The 20,057-nt window shown below is 43.7% G+C and overlaps 2 protein-coding genes across 5 annotated transcripts in view; one reads left to right on the top strand and one right to left on the bottom strand.

The window, feature by feature from the left end:
* The first annotated feature begins 779 nt into the window (after nt 1-779).
* Nucleotides 780-4,762, top strand: eevs (2-epi-5-epi-valiolone synthase). The gene is made up of 5 exons (XM_047584286.1): nt 780-983; nt 2,947-3,580; nt 3,665-3,904; nt 4,053-4,305; nt 4,400-4,762. The coding sequence occupies exons 1-5, from the start codon at nt 841-843 to the stop codon at nt 4,498-4,500; spliced, it is 1,371 nt and encodes a 456-aa protein (XP_047440242.1). The 5' UTR covers nt 780-840; the 3' UTR covers nt 4,501-4,762.
* A 1,165-nt stretch (nt 4,763-5,927) lies between these two features.
* mitfa (melanocyte inducing transcription factor a) overlaps nt 5,928-20,057 on the bottom strand; it is a 29,909-nt gene continuing 15,779 nt past the window's right edge. The window contains exons 1-9 of one of the 4 annotated variants that reach the window (XM_047581766.1): nt 10,719-11,313; nt 10,013-10,225; nt 9,826-9,921; nt 9,617-9,722; nt 9,273-9,356; nt 8,924-8,980; nt 8,520-8,595; nt 8,171-8,318; nt 5,928-6,831 (exon numbers count right to left, since the gene is read on the bottom strand). In XM_047581766.1, coding sequence (XP_047437722.1) covers nt 6,433-6,831; nt 8,171-8,318; nt 8,520-8,595; nt 8,924-8,980; nt 9,273-9,356; nt 9,617-9,722; nt 9,826-9,921; nt 10,013-10,225; nt 10,719-10,751 — 1,212 coding nt within the window. In that variant the 5' untranslated portion in view covers nt 10,752-11,313 and the 3' untranslated portion in view covers nt 5,928-6,432. Of the gene's footprint in view, nt 6,832-8,170; nt 8,319-8,519; nt 8,596-8,923; nt 8,981-9,272; nt 9,357-9,616; nt 9,723-9,825; nt 9,922-10,012; nt 10,226-10,718; nt 11,314-20,057 lie in introns of those variants that run through there. The other 3 variants (XM_047581764.1, XM_047581767.1, XM_047581765.1) reach the window with 3 other exon arrangements.

Below are 20,057 nucleotides of genomic sequence, written 5' to 3'. Positions count from 1 at the left end.
CTGAATTGACATTTGAGCCCCGTCAAACTCGTTTTACGAAATGTATGTCTTGAAAGCGGCGAGGCTGTTGGAAAATTGCCGGTAAAACAGACACATGTATCAGATGTCCAAGTCCAAGTCCACCCCACTATTCTCATTCTTATGTTCTGGGGACATTCCAAAATTGCACAATATGTGCATCTCACTGGAATTAGGGAAGAGTCACGGGTAAAAGCGGCAAATGTTAGCGATTGATCTGACGTTTGAACTGCGGTCAACAGGTGTCTGTTGTGACATGCATTTTAATTCCAACCAAGCATCCAGATCTCTTATCTCATCCAAAAAACGCTTTGCACCTGTATTTGTTTGACTGAGTCAATTTCTAATGAGAGAAGTCACATTGATTTTAATTCGCCTGACGTGGCTCAATTATTATCCCTTTGTCATTAGTCTTCCTTGAAGAAAGGAATCTATTTCATGAAGGTGTGACTCTGGGCTGACGTACTTCATATTTGGCAGCTACTTCCAGGCAGGAGAAGAAATAGGCAATGTTTAGGAGTTTAAAGCTGCAATGTTGTCTTTCCACCGTGGATGTGAGTCTTTTGGAATAAAGATGTTAAGTTATTCAGATAAGGATCCTCAATTTAACAATTAATTAGTTAAGTAACCTCACCTTGCCAGTTACACAAACTTGTTGCATTGTATAAGCACATACACATGTAATGACATGTGAAGGGTTTGCTCCTCCCTTGCAGGGGCATCCTCGCCACTCTTTAGTGTATTTAAAGCCTCCTTGTCAGGATGTGTTATGAACCTGTTCACTAGCTCGTCTCCCACCCGCTCACACTCATCACGGCAAGAATGGGAAAGGTTCATCATGACAACAGAGAATCAAAAGAAAAGAAAAATGAGTTTAGCCTAGTTCGAGTCAAAGGGACCTGGAAGTGCAAACTGGAAAAGCAGATCTGTAAGGACACAGCTGACTGTGTGTCTGCTGCCAAAATGTAAGTGTGTCCTTTACTCACACGAATCTAACTAATTCAGATTTTGCTGTTTTGAATATTTGCCTTATTTAGTTTTACAAGAGATGCCTGAGTTTCTTCCGACTCTGTTCTCAGTAGACTTCACATTTAAGAAAAAAAAAAAAAAAAAAAAAAAAAAAAAAAAAACTGCAGGCACTCTTAACAACTACAATTTATGCCTTAGTAATTTTTTATTTATTTATTTATTTTACTTTTGAGCAAAAAGCTGCTTAAGAGTATGACTGGTTTGTGCCGTCTCATTATCATAGGACCGCCTACTCTTTCATTTTAAATAAAAACCTAGAGGAATAAAAGTAGCACTACAAACATATGCGTGGATTTAAACTGAGACTCCAGCGTTTGGCATTTTAATGCATGGCAGGGTGTTCGAATTCAAACTGAAACAGCCTAATACATCACAGGCGTAAATATAAATCATAACCGGACCAGGTTCCTCTCAGTGATTTTCCATTGGTTTAACTTACATTCTTTCTGTCTTTCTCACCCTGCAGGTGTTGCAGGGTGGGGTTTGGAGGGCTGTCAGAGATGCCGTTATTAAGCGTCAGTTAGCATTTCTGGTTAATTAATGATCCATGGCTAAGAGTCCCCACTGTGGTCATTGTAATTCCAGCCATCCGTCCTGCACCTCTAACCTAAAGACAACACAATAACCTTCATTTCTTAATTTTGTTTCTTCCCAGAAACAAATTATCTTTCATCTTTCTGAACAAGTGAAGGCAAGTGACTGAGCCTGGTTGTTGTCACCGAGGTGTGAATTTGGCCTCAAGTTATTTATGGCTGACAGACAACCACATCTCTGCAGGGGAAATGAAATAAAAATGTTAATCAGTGGAGTACCATCATAATTACTTAATAATAATAATAACATGTTTCGTATGACATGCCTTCTAGAAAAACCTGTAGATGTGGTTAGGGGTAGATGAAGTGCCATTTAAAATGGCAGCTGGCGAGCATTTTGGAGATTAATATTTTAATGCTTTGACACGTTTGTAACGTCCGATAAGAATGTTCCTGTTTGGAGAAATTCGCCTTGAGATTCAGATGGAGCATCTGACTACGAGAGAAAACATTTGATAAGGTGACGCTGTCGATGTTAACTGTTGTTGTTTTTATTCTAAATTCATTGCAGAGAGGTGAGTTGAAGAACATTTCTGTTTTACATTTGCATTTTTTGAATTGCATCAAATCTTTAGTCCAGATTTAGACTTTTTCTTTAATTCACAACAATAATTTTATTTATAAAGCGCTTTAGATCAACATGCTGTACAAGCAGTTAAAACAAATAATCAGACATAAAACACAGACTAACACAGTAAAGACACAGGAATAAAACAGTTCATACAATTAAAAAACACATCAAGTCTCACATGAAGCAGTAAATTTTGCTTTGAATACCTCAACAGAACATACCTGCCTGATGTCCCGAGGAAGCCTGTTCCGTAGCATCGGTGCAAGAAAAAGCACATTCCTCAACTGTCTTTTTTCTGACTTTGGGAACATCCAGTAGACCAGTTCCCTTGGAGCGAAGTGCACGAGAAGGTGCATAAGAGGTCTCAAGTTCATTCAAATAAGATGGTGCAATGCCATTTACAATTTTAAAGATTAGCAGAAGCACCTTAAAATCAGCCAGTGCAGAGAGTCCAACACGGGGGTAACATGCTCGTATTTAATCTGCTCCATCTTGGATTGTTTGACTGTAGACACGTTCAGTTTGTAGATTAAAAAACTCATAGGTCCTTTCTGAAACAGCTACACTAGACATTTATTTTATGACTCACTTCAGTCTCTTATGTGCCTTCGTTTACTGACCTCAGATGTATATATATCTAGTGTAGTGTTTAACCGTGGACCTTTGAGTAACGTGTTTTCAATCCTCTCTAAGTGCTGCACATAACAAACATCTTCCATGTGTCTTGTGTGGCAGCTACGAGAGCAGCACGGAGAAAGGCACCACTTGGACGGTGGTCAGCCCCATCATCTTCACTTACAAGGTAACCGAGACTTGGGGCTTGCTGGACCCGAGCAACGACACCCTCCTGCTGGGCCACATCACCGACCCGCAGGAGCTGGAGGACATTAAAAAGTCAAACAAGCCGATCAAACGCTTCGTGGTCATTGACCAGGAGGTGTGCAAAATCTACGGCGCCAAGCTAACAGAATATTTAGAGGCCAACAATGTCTTGTACAAGATCTTGGCTCTGCCCACCACTGAGGAGAACAAATCTATGGAGATGGCCCTTAAAATCCTGGACGACGTCAATAACTTCTCCCTGGACCGCCGCACGGAGCCCATCATTGCCATCGGTGGAGGAGTGTGTCTAGACATCGTGGGCCTGGCCGCCTCGCTCTACAGGAGGCGCACCCCTTACATCAGGGTCCCGACCACGCTGCTCTCCTACATTGACGCCAGCGTCGGGGCGAAGACGGGCGTGAACTTTGCAAACTGCAAGAACAAGCTGGGCGCCTACATTCCTCCTGCAGCCGCCTTCCTCGACCTGTCCTTCATTCAAACCGTTCCCCGGCGACACATCTCCAACGGGCTGGCGGAGATGCTAAAGGTACATGTCAAAGACGCCTCACAAAAAAAACCTGTCCTGGTTAGAGTTTGCACCTAACGCAATGCTTGTGCTTGCTCCCTGCAGATGGCCTTAATGAAGCACATAGGCCTCTTTGAGCTTCTCGAGAAACACGGCACCATGCTGCTGGACATGAAATTCCAAGCTGACAACAGCGTGTACGGGCGCAGCAGCTTAAAGGCGGCGTCGCAGGCCACCCGCATAGCCATCATGACCATGCTCGAGGAGCTCGCCCCGAACCTTTGGGAGGACGACCTAAACAGACTCGTGGACTTCGGCCACCTTATCAGCCCGGCGTTAGAGATGGTGATTGACACCTTAAATCTTTTGTTGATGCATGGAGGCTGAGCAGTACGTCTTCATCCAATGTGAGTGTTTTGTTGTTGTTGTTGGGGTTTTTTTTTTGCGACAACCTCATATTTTCCCCCCATTTTTTTTCTCTTTTCAATTACAGAAAGTTCTCCCGTCTCTGCTGCACGGAGAAGCAGTGAACATTGATATGTGTTACATGCTTTACGTGTCCCAGGAGAGCGGCCTGTTGACAGAGGAGGAGAAGCAGAGGATTATCAGCTGTATGGTCGGCCTGGAGCTGCCTGTCTGGCACGAGGCCTGCACCATGGAGCTCATTGAGAGGTCTCTGGAGGACAGGCTGAAACATTCTGGAGGCCTGGTCCGAATGCCTCTGCCCGTAGGTCTAGGGCAAGCAGGTAAGAATTTAGCCATCTGGTGTGCTTGCAGTAGTTCTTATGCGACCGATACAGTCTAAGCATTCTCTCTTTGCTCTCCTTGCTTTCATTGCAGAAATTTTCAATAACACGTCATATGAGATCCTTCGCAGAGCGTACAAAAAATGGTGCGAAGAGCTGAGCGTCTCCTCTGACGGCAACAACTGTGACACTTAACTTGCAGCTACATCAGTCCGGTTTAAACTAAAAGAATACGTTTACAACTACAGGGACGTGTATTCAGTTTTGTTTTGTTTTTTTTACACACTAGTTTCTGAGTATTACGATGCAGGTGTTGGCTGTAAAAGAAATCCATTCATAACGTAAAAATAGCTTTGTTTTGTCATTTTGTTTAAATGTGTAGGATTCAGGGGGGATGTGTAGGGGTATGACTTGAACTGGTTTGCATGTATACTACAATAAAGATTTTTTTTATTAATGTTGTCGCATTGTCGTTGATTTTAACATTTATCTATTATCTCTTCACTGGAAACCTGATTTAACCCTTTGTTAAATCATTGGCTCGTGTTTTTTGCACAAAAATATCAAAGCACAAGTTCATATAGACTATTAGGGCAGCTCAGAGAGGGGTTGATGAGGTTTTCTGGAGGGTATAGCGAGATGAATAACAGACTGGACTGTTGTTTTTGAGTTTAAAACACCACATGCGGTCACTGTGTCTCAACTAATATTAGTTAATGATGTGATGCAGAGATTCATCAACGAAGCCCAAATCTGCCGTAGTTCAAGCTGCACATAAAAAAACACACAAACTGTACCACAATATGAAGCATGGATGATGAACATGTGACATATAAGGTAATAGGGCTGGGCGGTACACCGATTCATTACGAATACCGGTATTTCTTATTTTTAATAAAGCGGCATTCCGGTGTATTTGATTAGACACCGTTCGGAACGCTGCACCGCGAGACACTGTTTCAGACCGGACCATTTTCAACGTAGCGCTTCTAAACAGTGCGACTGCGTCACTGGGAGGCGTGGTGAACATACAAAACAATGAAGGAGTGGCAGAACGGGAAGACTTGTGCCAAAAAAGGTGACACTGTTGTTTGTTTGTGTTGTTTGTTTGTTTCATTTAACCTTTTTATGAATGAGAAAAAAAATGTTGCACGTAGACTATAGTTATTACGGTAGCTGGTCGCGCTGCTATTGGCTTTACAGACATAGCAGTTTAAATATGAATAAATATGTCAAAATAAATGAAACAGTGATTATCCCTGTTTCTTCATTTCATCTTGATAACATTTCTTCTTCTTTTTTTTTTTTTTAATGAAAATGTCCCAACACACACACACCTGTTTTACTACTAGTGTGGGATTATTCTATATTTACTCATCATCACAGTAAAATAGTTCATCCTTAGTTAATCTACTGCATTAATTCCTCTCTCAACCAGTAATTATGCATGGAAAAAAAAATACCATGATATATATTTTTGGTCATACCGTCCAGCCCTATAAAGAAGAATCTCATAAAAATAATAAATAAAATAAAAAGTCTACACCTGATAAACTCCCCATAAACTCTATATCACACAGCAAAGTAAGATATAAGTGAAGAAGAAAATGATTAAATTAAAGTCATATTATAGTATTTAATAGAATAATAACAATAATAATACTTTTAATCTGGTCGATGTTTGATTTCTTCAGAATACAAATCTTTTAAATACACTGAGATGCTAATATCCATTCAAATACCATCATTCTTCAGATGTTTGAACACATTATCTCTTTTGCTGGGCACACTTCAACACAAAGTACGTTTTTCAATGTGTAGATGTAAAGTTTATCTATAGATCGTAGTCACATTTCTCAGTCACGGTGCGTGTTTGTAAAGTTTAAAGCTGTTCAGCTAAACGGCATCAGTATCAGCTGACTACGTAAACACTGTGTGTGTCTTGGTTCACAGAAACACATGAAACGTTGAACCTTAGAGCTATGCAATGAATGGAAGTAAGAAAAAATGCAATCAAGATAAAAAATAGTTCCTTTTTCCACTCAGTCACGTGGAAACATTGAGTGGAGGTGGCCCACTGGTGGAATGCTACAAACAGAAGTGTCAGTGTGGCGCGTGGCGCCGGGGCTAACAGCCGTGTTCTTTCTCCTCCATACTGGAGCTGTGGTGGCTGCCGACGTTGTTGGAGGCGTCCGGGGACATGGACGAGAGCAGGGGGTCGCTGGGGGAGATCGGCCCGAGGCTGTTGTCCCTTACCAACTCCTTCATTTTACAGGTCCTGGAGTTGCCGTAAGGGCCGGGCTCCCCGGAGTCCGCGGGGATCTGGTCGAAGGTGATGGTGCCGTTGTTGAGGTCCAGCGTGGTGGGGGGGGACATGTCGGGGGCGGAGCCGCGCTGGTAGAGATCCGAGGGGCAGTCGCCGAGGACGGGCTCCTGTTTGATGGCCCGAGCCATCAGCTCTGACGCGCAGATGGATGTGGACGACACCACGGTGAGCCCATGGGCACGGGCCTGGATCTCCAGCTCCTACGTGGATATGAAACATCATTTAGAACAGAATAGAATAGAATAGAATAGAATAGAATAGAATAGAATAGAATAGAATAGAATGCCCTTTATCGTCATTATACAGTGTACAACAAGACTGGAGAACTTCTCCTTTTCAAAACACACAAGTATATACCAGGTTTCTGCAGAGTCTTAAAAAGTCTAAAGTGTGATAATCCTAATTTAAGGCCTTAAAATGTCTTAAATACAAGCGTGTTTTGCATTAAATCCTTCATGTGCAGTATGAGCCCCTCGGTTATTCTGATTTTCCTTATTTTCCATACATCGTGTAGGTCTTAAATTTCGCCCTTAATGTTCTTTAAAAAGTCTTAAAAAGTCTAAAATCTGTTCAAACCTGCAGAAACCCCGTATACAGAAGGTATTATTTACAAAGATTTAAAAGCTAAGGTTAAAATACTAATTCCAAAAAATTAAACCCGCTCACAACCCGGCAGAAATGTATCTCTGTGAGTGCAGCTAAAGCCATGCTTCACCTTCCTCTTATCTGCTGTGTGTGTGTGTGTGTGTGTGTGTGTGTGTGTGCGCGTGTGTGTGGCCTCGCCCTTGGTCGGACACACAAACCTGCAGCTCTTTATTCGCCCGTGACACAGACATAACAGAGATGGAGGCAGCCATGTAACCCGATCGCTACAGTCCTACTTTCACAATGTGCACGGTGTAACTAGCTCAGGGCTACGCGCCCACCGAGCGGAGTAATGTGACATTAAATGAGGGGAAAAGTCTCTGCAGATAAATACAACGGCACACGCTGCAAGGGAAGCAATCCTACAGGAGAAAAGGTTCAAATTTTCAATTTTGCTTTCATTTTATGTGCAACTGAGCTACTGTGGCCAGTGTTACAGAGTTCCTCCGTCCATATTATTGGATATTGGATTTATATTTCCTTCCTATGTGCATAGTGTGTATTTAATCTACAGCTTTTGCTTTCACTGTTTTACCGTATAACTATCTAACCACCTGTTTTTCTTTTGCTTTTTTAGGTGCAACTGAGCTAAGTGACCAATAAAGTCTATAAAAGTCTAAATTTATTTTATTAAGATATGTATTATTTTATTAATCGGTGTAAAAACCCAATCCAAGAAAAGACAGGAAGCTGTGAAGTGGTGAATGTGCTTCAGTGAACATGTGTTGCAGGACTGGAGCTTTTCCTCCTTTTCAGACTTAATGTTGGAAGATGCTGATTTAACATGAAAACAATAATGTATATCAGATCATTTATATGAAGTTCCCTTGAAATGAACCACCGTGCATGTCACGGATCAACACACTCTACAAACCTCCTGCTTGGATGACCCACCTGTATACGCAGCATCAGGTGGCGGTTTGCGTGCTCCAGCTTCCTCTGCCTGCTCTCCAGCTCCTTGGCCCTCTGCTGCTCCCGCTGTAGTTTCCTGATGTAGTCCACCGAGGCTTTCAGAATGGTGCCCTTATTCCAGCGCATGTCTCTGGGGGATACAGGAGACAAAGGTCTATAGTCAGAGTCAGCTGACCAGCTGACCAGAGGAGAAGAGCACAGGATCCTTTACGGGGCCTCTGAACAAACAAGCATTTTAATGATGCTTTCATTTACGTGGAGAGGGTGGAGGGTGTTAAAAACAAACTGAGTTGCTCAGAGCCAAACCTTTGGCTGGTATGTGAATACTTACGGGTCGTTTGACTTGGGTATTAAAGTTCCCAGCTCTTTGATGCGGTCGTTGATGTTAAACCTCCGTCTTCGCTCAACTGAAATATGTCAAATAATAAAAACACACAGTAAGTTGAGCAGCTGGGCGGTCAGTGAAGGGTTAATTTTAAACTTAATGTAAAATAGTCAGAAACAAACATAAAGTCGCAGTAGCAGCCCCCAAAAGCTTTTACTATTTCTTTTAATTGTTTGATTTTGTTATGCTCATTTTTGCTCATTTTTATTCCATTACTGTTTTATTCATTAAGTGTATTTGTCATCACGTTGTACTTCTGTCCAGCACTTATATTGAATAAAATAACTAAAATAAAACAATAAACTTTGACCTGACTCAAGTTAAAGCTATTTAAAATAAAACTGACTCACTCAAGTTGTGGTTGTCCTTCTTCTGTCTCTCTTTAGCGAGAGCACGGACCTCTGCCTCTGTGAAGTGAAGCGGAGAGAAATGTGAAAAATAATAATAACAAAACACATCTCATTATTCCACAACGTGAAGTAAATCTGCTTTTTTATCTTATGGCACATTTTAAATCAGGTAGTATATAGTTATATTTCGAGGGGGAGGGAAAAAAAGAGGCTAAAATTAGCTTTTTAAATCACAGTTGATTGATATTGTGTGCGATATAGTCATACACAAAATACTCAACAGACAGTTTCCGACAATACAGTTTATAAGACATCTTTATTTCATTCTTTTTCATTTTGCTTTGCTTACCTACTGGAAAGCCCTCTGGCCTTTGATAGCCTTCATACTGGCCACAGGATCCAGGCTTGTCCAGCACTTGCTTCATGCCAGGAGCTGGGGTAATTAATTATTTGGCATGTCATTGACTTAATAGTATCTTGTGCACTTCTAAATGGCACACAATATTGACACAAGCCTTTTATTTTCTACGCACTGATCGGTGTCTGGTTTACTCTTTACTCTGGGATCTTTGTAAACAGCATGCAAACATTTCCCAGTGAGTAGTTTAGGTTTAACGTGCAGAACAGCTGCATTGACCGTGAGTAAATTGAGAATAAAACGCTGGCTAACATGTGTGCGTCTCAGCGGTTTACCTGTGAATTCCCTTTTAATGTTGGGGGCACAGGAGCTGCTGATGCCGAGGCCAGGCAGTGAAAGTCCTTGGTTGTACACATCCAGTAAATTACCAGACACAGGGAGCTGGAATGTAAAGAACACGTCATTATAATGAATGCATGTATGCAAAAAAAAAAAGAAAAAAAAGAGTATCATGAATCCACAGAAGAGCATCTTGATAAATTACCGCGTTGTTCATCTGGAGTCCTGGGTCCATCAATCCCAGAACATCTTCATTGTAACTTGACTCCAAGCTAATAATGTCATCAATGACATCGTCCATCTGTAAACAAATAAAAAATGACAAACACATTTGTTTCTTTCTCTTAGTTTAACGGGAGCAGCAGTGTCCAGCCTCCAGGGAGCAGGTGTACCTCTTTCTCACAGTTGGTGCTGAGCGTGAGCAGGGCCATGGGGCTGTTGGGTGCGCTGCTGCCCGGCCCGGGCGGCATGCTGTGCTCCGCGGGCTGGCTCGGGCACTGGCTGCCAGCTTTACCGTTCAGGGTGGTGGACAGATACTGCCTCACCTGCTGCCGCTGAGTCTGCTGGATGTGGTACTTGGTGGGACTGTCCAGGTGGGACTGCACCTACGTGAGCAAAACGACAAAATTCAGAACGCAGACGCAACAAAGTGTGTTCTTTGGATTAAACGGTTAGCCTGGATGAAGATGCGTATAGTGGATGTTGTGCAGAATAATGATGATCATGATGATTTATCACACCGTGCTAATGTGATATTTGATGCTGCTGTGAAATCTTTGATGAATCAGCCTGTGTTGCACTAGAATAATCAAACGTAATTTAGTTTTCCTTCCACAAGACAATCGTTATTTACAACTCCTCACCACAGAGAGGACACTAGAGGATTTCAGATGTCACATGATCTACTCAAAGCTCATGCAGTACCTCAACAACACATGCAGCAATTATAAAAAACTCCATTATTGTCCATCACAGTTCTTATAGTGCCAATAACTGCAGTAGCGTTTAGCGAGTGAATGAAACAGCACTAAAGTCAAAAGATGCGTCTGTTGTTGTTTTTGGGAGAAATATTAAAAGAGGAAAATCAACTCATCTCACCTGATAGTGGCTGTATTCAAGCATCTCCAGCATTTTTTTTTTAAATAAGTAATTTGCTAATTAGCTGATATAAAAAAAATAAGATACAAACAAGTATATAATCACTTTATCTTGGCAGCTTGCTCTGCTGCAGTCGGCAAACTAGCGCGTGCGACTCTGAGAGCAAGTAGCTAGCACTGCTTCATTTATCCACAGCTTAAGGCTTATTAGTTATGCAAGTTAAGAAACAGAGGAGGACACCAAGGCTCATCCTCCCACTGCTGTGTTGTTCTAGATTAGCTATGAATTTATGTCTTTATAGAGCGCTTTTGACGTCACCACCTCCAGCTCACAAAGGGCCCTTTCTACTGGCTGACCAGTAGTCTGCAAACTGAAGCTCGCTTAAGGCCAACTAACATTTAATCTTTAGTTCTGCTCGTCTGGTATAAAACATTATTTGTTCTGAGCTCCCGAAACACAATCGACGCCTCTGTCTTGGCGCAAACTAGCCGCATGAAAAACCCGAATGTATGCCGTGTTTACTAACCCCGTCCGCTTTTTGGGATTTTTAAAGGTTAATTACGTTGAACCGTCTGCTACGCGGGCACGTTCGGCCGGGTAATGAAGGCGAACAGGGAAGATTTAGGGAAGTATTTTTTTTAGCTTTGTATTGACATATTTAGATGTGTTTACATCCTGTTTTCTTTATATTAATTAATTAACACAGTATAGGAGAGAATTAGAGTTGTTATCAGGACTTTTCAAGCCGTGGCGCCTTGTGCAGTCAGTGGTGTTCAGCAGGACGCCCGGCGGCTTTGGCGTTTGACTTGAAAAAAATGTTGCGTGGTGGAAGTGCAGGGCCGGTGGCGATAGGCGGAGGTCACGACCTTTCAAATCATATGGCAAGTGTAAAATGGGCGATGACACATCTGTCCTAAATTAGCCCGAGTAAAAAACATGTGCTGAACAAAGGAGGACATGTTCGGCTGCCTGACGTAGGTTCCTACTTCCACGAAAGTTGGCATCCTGATTCCCTGACATGCGTAGCAGACAATGAATGACAATAACTCGCTACGATTACACTCACAGCTTCTTGAAGACCAACAAAAAACACTCACGGGGGAGGACACCATCGACACATTTGCCACAGCCATTTCTGATTGAAAGAGACACAGTTGAGGAAACGTCCAGACAGAGCATGCTCAGACAGAACGAAGCCAGACTTGATTCCGTTATGTCAGGAAAAGGAAGATTCTCACCCTGTGAAACTGAATGAAACGTCATTCAGTTTGGGCCTGTTTATTCTAATTGAGGTGCTCATTGGCATCGACACATTTGCCACGGCCATTTCTTTTGCACGAAGCCAACTTATCTTTTGCTTTTTCTGATTGAAAGAGACACTTCCATTATATTTCAAGACTTCCTGCCTGGAGATTTACCATGCACTCATTCACACGATTGCAGACTGAGACTTAATACCAACATGCACAGTAGCAAATTCCACCATAAGAGTGATTGACAGTCTGCAGATGATGATGCCAAGTAGGTGTTGCCAGGTTTACATGGAGACTTTTTTTCTCTCTTTCCGATTGAAGGTTTCAGGTCAACTGTTTACGTGTGATTTATTTCCGTCTGATGTTTCCATGCACCACTACTTTCAGTCTGAACGGCCGTTTTACAAACGTGAGACATGCGCAGATCGATGAAAACATCATGCGACTGATGTCTCGTCTAACCAGTTGTAGTTTTTATTGTTTTTACACTTTTATTATTAAAGCTACAGCTTGATTCATAGAGTTTGTGGGGTCATATCCACCAATTTGTTCCACTCTTCAGTCTATTCCAGCTTCAATTAATTTTTGATGGACTTTTATAAACAGGTCGTTTTTCTATTTTTCTGCCATCTAAGTGTGAGATAAAACTAGATAGACCAGTTGAGGAAACGTCCAGACGGAGGATGCTCAGACAGAACGAAGATTCCACGTCTACATGACTTTCTATCAGTTTGGGAACAGGAATACTCTACCCCTGTGAAACTATTCTGACTGAGGTGTTTATATGGAGCATTTTCATTCAGTCTGGGTTTCTAAACAGATTCTAATCAGAATATTTGGCTCCATGTAAACCCAGCTACTGTAAAATATTGTGAGAGTGAAATTTCCAATTATTTAATTTCTTTCCCTGTGCATCTGTTCTGAGGAAAAAAAACAAAAAAAAAACACACACGGTATGAGTTTCAACAAAGATTTGTATTGTGAGGTTTGAGCTTCCTAGTATGTACTGTATGTTCTTTATCCCAAGGAAAGCCGTGTACTGAGACCTTGATATTTAAAAAAAAAAAAAAAATGAAATAAGCAGATGGCCTAAGGAGGCTATTGTATAGTGTGCTTTGCTTGAATGATTTAGCAGCATGTTTCATGGTTACATAATGGGTAGAAACGTTGATTAAGTTTTGGGATGTGATTCATATCAATATCAAAAATAGCTCAAATTAGCGTTTAATTATTTATTTTTCCCCAATATTTTCTTGGCTTCCAAGGAGTCCCATCAAAACCTGAAGATCTTATTTGCACATCAGCAGTTTTACAGTAAAGTCCAACACGATTGACCGTTTTCTGTGGGGACTGGGAGCTGTGGACGTCAACTGAAGATACGGCTGGGCATTGGAAGGAATACTTTGAGGAGCTCCTCAGTCCCACCAAGCTTCACTGAACTATGACCTCCAGCCAAGTGTGAAGCAGCTGGGATGAAGATCAGCATGTCTGAGTCTGAGGCCATGGTCCTCAGTCAGGAAAGGGTGGATTGCCCACTCCAAGTCAGGGACCCTGCCTCAAGAGGAGTAGTTCAAGTATCTGGAGATCTTGTTCATGAATGAGGGTAGGATGGAGCAGGAGATCCACTGACGGATGGGAGCAGCGCCTGCAGTGATCCGGGCGAAGATCTCAATTTACTGGTCGATCTATGTTCCGACCCGCACCTATGGTCATGAACTTTGGGTAACGACCGGAAGAACGAGTTTGCGGATACAAGTAGAAGGAGCTCAGGGTAGAACCACTGCTCGTCCACAATGAGAGGAGTTGAGGTGAGATGCCTCCTGTTAGACGTGTTTTGTTCATGTCCCACCGGAAGGAGGCGTCGGGGGTCGGCCCAGGACATGATGGAGGGATTATATCTCTTGTCTGTCCTGGGGATTCCTCTAAAGCAGCTGAATGAATTAAAATAATCACACTGGAAACAATAAAATGGGTTAAAATCATTTAATTACAGTTGCTGTACAAAGTGGGAATCTGTGTGAACTTTGTCCAGATTGTTAAAAATCAGTGATTTCCTAGAACCATCAGGCCGGAACCAGTCACTTAATCTTTTTTTATTTTTTTGTTCATGTAAGGTTAAGGATTTTCAAAATATTAATGTGAAGGTCAGTTTTGTTTCTTTTCAAGCTCAGAAATGATCCGCTCTGCAAAAGTGGAAAGATCCATTTCAAACGCCTGGGATCATTTTGAGTACAGGGCTGCCTTTTAAGTGAGTCTGAATGATGCATGAACCCAAACAACAACATCTACAACTTAAAATGGTCGACATAGAAGTTTTCTATATCAGTGATTTCAAGGCTGAACTGTACGTTTACACAATGACGTTTTTTTGAGTGTGCTGAGGGACCACATTAATGCCACGCTGAATTCTTTACACAGTTTCAAACGAGATTTTGACATAAACAGTGATGTATTGAATCCAGTTTTACAAATAAATTGCTGGAGATTGATTTAATGCTTCTTTGTGAGTAAATGCACTATCCCCAGAACCATGAGTTTATCCAAGCGATGAAGCTGCTGATCAGGACTCTGACGCGTGACGAAGCCGTGCAGACAATTAAGGGAAATGTCTCGTGTAACGCTGCAAGGACACAGAGCATCACGCCTTTATCTGGATTAGTTGAAACTCACTCAGAGTTGGAGAGGTGAACACAAACACAGGGGGAAGTGCCCCCCGGCTGGACGAGGTTTGTACGATAAAACGGAGAAAGCACGCTTTGTAAACTCCCAGTAGAGAGTTTCTTTGTCTCCCCTTCGCAGTCTGGCCTTTTCCTTCAGCCAAACCTTTGGGTTGAGGGGACTGTTAACAAGGGATGTGTTTCATCAGTCCCTACAGCAAGCCCAGATCTCGCTTTATTCATAGACTCTTTGTGAGACAGAGGTTTATTACCTTCTCAGGGAAAGCACATGGGCCCGTGTTTTAGACTTATGCCTTGAGGACCAATAACATTTCTAGACATAGTCGTCTTTCTTTGACCCCTGAAAAGAAACAGATCCATTCATGTGTCTCGACCATCTCAACTCTGCACTCCGCTGTTTCTTGCTTCCTCGGCAACCAGCCACACTTGAGGGTATTTTGTCAAAAAGAGAAGTGAAACGTTTACTGTGTGCTGAAATATCAAGAAGCTCTTGACTACTGGAGACCTTTAAAATCACACCACAGGCAGCGCTAGTCGAGTGGATGAGAGCGAAATGATGTGATGACAGATCCAGTCAGACGCTGAGTCAGCGTTACGGTCTTACTGGAGATGACACGATGACTTCTTCCATCCACATCCTTCTTCTTCTGTCTTAAACGAAACCTTAGAGGCACTTCTTTTAACTATTTATTGACCTTTTTGTTGATCCGTAGCACTTTGAGATTGTTAAAATGTTAAGTGCAAGGCAGTTATTATTACAGAGAATGAGATGTTACAATCCCTTGTACCAAGATCCGAAGCAAAACGCGTTAAGAAGCCCAGTCCAACCGAAAAAACTGACAGCAGGCTAGCAGTCAGCTGCCAGCTAGCAACCACAAAGAAGACAGCAGTAAGTAAGAAGTGATGGGATATGCAACTACATATCAAACCCAGTCCAACTGAAAAAAGAAAGAAAAACCCGACCAGCAGGTGAAGCCGTCACCTACCACTAGCAATCAACAAGAAGTCACCAGCTAACTAGCCTAGCCAACAGCAACAGACAGTGTGCGTCCAGTGTTTCATTAAGCTAGGCCCACAGTCAGTTCCAGCGTCCTGGAGTCACACCCCTCCATGCAGCCACCATGCAATGGAGAGGTTAGCTTAGCCCTAAACTACTAAAACTACTCAGCTAGCCTTACCTTTGGCATGCTCCCCAGCTAGGACGTTTCCTCCTCAGCCACAACCACAACCACTTCCTCACTCTGCTGCCAGGCAATTTGTATAAAATGCTTTATTTCAAAACAAAACATTGAATTGTCACAAGATACTAAGTGTTATTTACTTCTCCTGTTGGTGGTTCTAATGTTTTGGCTGATAGGTGTATACTACAAATGCTGTCGGAGTCTTAAACTTTATATTTCCTTTCCCCCTCCATGCACCTTGCTAGTAGTCCCTCCCCAATATACAATTTCTGGTTGAAGGACTATCCAGTTCCATGTAGAGGTATTATTTTCTCCGTGTTGGCTGAACCACACCCCACAATGAAATCTAAATTGCGTGTCAGCGGAGTCTGGCTGCACCAGACGTACAAATCTACAGACCTCACAGTTCAATCTTGGGATTCTGGTGGCACTGGAAGAAGTGTAATGTATGCAAGACCATGAAAGGGACCATAAAAATACAATAACTCGTGTAATTTTTCAAATGTGTTGCATGGCTCTGAGTGACCACAAGTTATGGATATCAAGATATTCCCACTTCTAAGACAAGGAACTGAGAAAAGACTGAGCCAGACACATTTTCTTCACCACTCGTTCTTTATGAATGACTTTACCAACTGGTGGAATCATATTAAATACTAATACTAATGCAGCAGTTTGCAGAAAAAGGCAGCTGACATGGTGCTGCACAAATATCATATTGTGCACTTTTTTTTTTAGTAGCTCCTGATTAATCCACAAAGTAATAGTATACCACAAAATAAAACACATGCACAGCGGCAACATGCAGTTACTAAATGAGCTGCTGTAGCTGTCAGGCCGGGACTCGAAGCAGCACTCAGGACTCAGTATGCAGAGATGACTAGGGACTTTAATTGGAATGTACAGAGATCCCTTACAGAGGGACAACAAATGGCCACAAAAATTCCTGGACGTAATTCAAATCAGGGAAAACAAAAAACTCTCCAAAGGGAGGAAAATTCAAAATGAAGAAACAATTCACAAAATAAACACAAAACGCTCCGAATGGAGGGAACCTCAGAACTGAGGAAAAAAGCTAAGAAAAGACTAAACAAATCAAAGTAATCTCTCCGAGAGGATTCACAGGCTTACGTGAAAAATGCTTGGGAAGAAAACATGAAGCGAAGCACGAGAAGGTTGACGAAGACGACACTCTGGCACAAGACAAGGGGAACACAGACTACTTAAACACATGGAGGGAAATAGGGGACAGGTGGACACAATCAGGAATCAGGGAAGGCAATCAGACTTGTGACACATGAGGAAGGGCAAGTGACCTGAAACGAGAGGAGCGTTACTTTTCAAAATAAAACAGGAAATGACATGACAAAACAACCCCAAGACAAGACACCCTCACCACGGTGTGACAGAACCCCCCTCTTAGGACCGGCTACCAGACGGTCCAGGCTGTTCAGGATGGTCGCAGTTGAAGTCAGTAATAAGGGTACGGTCCACAATGAACCGTGATGGGATCCACTGTCTCTCTTCTGGACCGTACCCCTCCCAATCCACCAGGTACTGTCTGCCCCGGCCCCTGTTGCGTACAGCTAGCAGCCGTTTAACCTTGTAGACCGGACCCCCGTCTATCATCTCAGGAGGAGGAGGGGGCGGGAGGGAGGGAACCAAGGGACTCTCCTTGGCCGGCTTGACCTGACTGACATGGAAGGTGGGGTGAACACGGAGGGAGCGAGGCAGGCGGAGTCGGACAGCCGCAGGACCGATGACCTTGGTAATGGGGAAGGGACCCACAAAACGCGGTGCCAGTTTCTTGGAGGGGACCCTGAGGTGAAGATTCTTGGTAGAAAGCCAAACCCTTTGGCCCGGCTGGTAAGCAGGTGCGGGTCGCCTCTTGCGGTCCGCCGCTTTCTTGGTCCGGTCCCCTTGGCGGATAAGCACTTGCCGTGCAGCGGCCCAGATGCGTCGGCAGCGGCGGATCATGGCGTGGGCGGATGGGACCGAGACTTCAGGCTCCTGGGCAGCGAACACAGGAGGTTCATAACCATAAACACACTTGAAGGGCGAAAACCCTGTGGCAGACGTAGGCAGGGAGTTGTGGGCGTACTCGACCCAGACCAGGTGTTTGCTCCATGTCGAGGCATTCTGGGACACTAGACAACGGAGGCCGGTTTCCAGCTGCTGGTTAAGGCGTTCGGTCTGGCCATTAGCCTCCGGGTGGTAGCCCGAGGTCAGACTGGCCTTAGCTCCGATGAGCCGGCAAAATTCCCTCCAGAACCGTGACACGAACTGGGGCCCCCGGTCTGAGACGATGTCCTTGGGAAACCCGTGAATCTTGAAAACATGGTCAATCATAATTTCAGCTGTTTCCTTGGCTGAAGGCAGTTTGGGCAGGGCAATAAATCTGACCATTTTAGAGAATCTATCCACCACAGTGAGGACTGTGGTGTCACCTTGAGAGACCGGGAGCCCCGTGACGAAATCCATCGATATATTGGCCCATGGTCTGGAGGGGATAGGCAGTGGTTGCAGAAGTCCCATACGTGACCCGGAGGACACCTTGTTCCTCGCACAGACCGAACAAGCCTCGACGTACTCCCGGACCTCCGATTCCATGGATGGCCATTCTGATGCCGATGGAGTTCTTGGATCCGGTTATCTGTCCGGATGACTAGGGCGATGAGGGAATCCAGGTCCGCAGGCAGGTCCAAGGGAACCAGTAGCTTCCGTATGGGAAAAGACAGTCCATCCAGAAAAGCATCATAGAGGGCTTCGGAGTTCCATCCGCTCTCCGTTGCCAGGGTGCGGAAGCGGATGGCGTAGTCGCTTACCGAGTCGTTTCCCTGCTTCAACCCGCTCAATTCCCTAGCTTTCTCTCTGTCCGTTGACACCGGATCAAAAGTCTTCTGAAGAGCGGTCTGAAACTGTCGAAGCGAGTGGCACAGTGAAGAGTCTCGGTCCCATTCCGCTGTGGCCCATACTCTCGCTCTTCCGGTCAGGTGAGACATCATGAAGGCGATCTTAGACCGATCTGTGGCAAATGCAAGGGGGGAATGTTCAAAATGAATGGCACAGTCTATGAGGAAAGTCTTACAAGATCCTGGTTCTCCGGAATAGCGCTCCGGGGGTGCCAGCCTGATCCCTGTTCCGACAGTGGGTACCGTCTGAACAGGAGCAACTGCTGTGACTGGAGGCTCCGGCACAATTGGCGGGTTGTGAGTCTGTTGTAGGTGTCCAAGCATATCCTGCACTTGAGATGAAAGTTGACCCAACTGCGTGAACACCGCCACCTGAAACTCCTCCTGGCGGGAGAGTCGGGTCTCGTGAGCGTGGAGCGCGGCCGTTATCTGGCCAGTCCCTGCTGAGTCCATACTGGCCAGAGTGTACTGTCAGGCCGGGACTCGAAGCAGCACTCAGGACTCAGTATGCAGAGATGACTAGGGACTTTAATTGGAATGTACAGAGATCCCTTACAGAGGGACAACAAATGGCCACAAAAATTCCTGGACGTAATTCAAATCAGGGAAAACAAAAAACTCTCCAAAGGGAGGAAAATTCAAAATGAAGAAACAATTCACAAAATAAACACAAAACGCTCCGAATGGAGGGAACCTCAGAACTGAGGAAAAAAGCTAAGAAAAGACTAAACAAATCAAAGTAATCTCTCCGAGAGGATTCACAGGCTTACGTGAAAAATGCTTGGGAAGAAAACATGAAGCGAAGCACGAGAAGGTTGACGAAGACGACACTCTGGCACAAGACAAGGGGAACACAGACTACTTAAACACATGGAGGGAAATAGGGGACAGGTGGACACAATCAGGAATCAGGGAAGGCAATCAGACTTGTGACACATGAGGAAGGGCAAGTGACCTGAAACGAGAGGAGCGTTACTTTTCAAAATAAAACAGGAAATGACATGACAAAACAACCCCAAGACAAGACACCCTCACCACGGTGTGACAGTAGCTCATGTCTGCACAGAGCCAAGTGACAGATGTGATTTACAAATCTTCCCTGTTCAGTACAGTACAGTAACACGTGAACTCTAAAACCTGTTGCTGTCTGCTGTGAACTCGTCGACCCCTTTAAGTGTCACATGTCAAATATAAGCTGCAAATGTGTAAATGATGTAATGACAAATGATATTTCTTTTAGCGTAGCAAAAAAATAAATTAAAAAATGCTGATATGTCTCAATCGACCATGAAGGTAGTACAGGTAGCTCACAAAA

Source organism: Mugil cephalus, chromosome 4 (assembly GCF_022458985.1).
Source record: "Mugil cephalus isolate CIBA_MC_2020 chromosome 4, CIBA_Mcephalus_1.1, whole genome shotgun sequence".
NCBI classification, from domain to species: domain Eukaryota; kingdom Metazoa; phylum Chordata; class Actinopteri; order Mugiliformes; family Mugilidae; genus Mugil; species Mugil cephalus.
This window is presented reverse-complemented; position numbering and strand designations above follow the sequence as displayed.

Bases quoted from the DNA above. Each gene is read 5' to 3' on its own strand.
- eevs (XM_047584286.1), top strand. From the start codon at position 841: ATGGGAAAGGTTCATCATGACAACAGAGAATCAAAAGAAAAGAAAAAT. The intron at 3,581-3,664 runs GTACATGTCAAA...TGCTCCCTGCAG, and splicing joins GGCTGGCGGAGATGCTAAAG to ATGGCCTTAATGAAGCACAT. The intron at 4,306-4,399 runs GTAAGAATTTAG...CTTTCATTGCAG, and splicing joins CGTAGGTCTAGGGCAAGCAG to AAATTTTCAATAACACGTCA.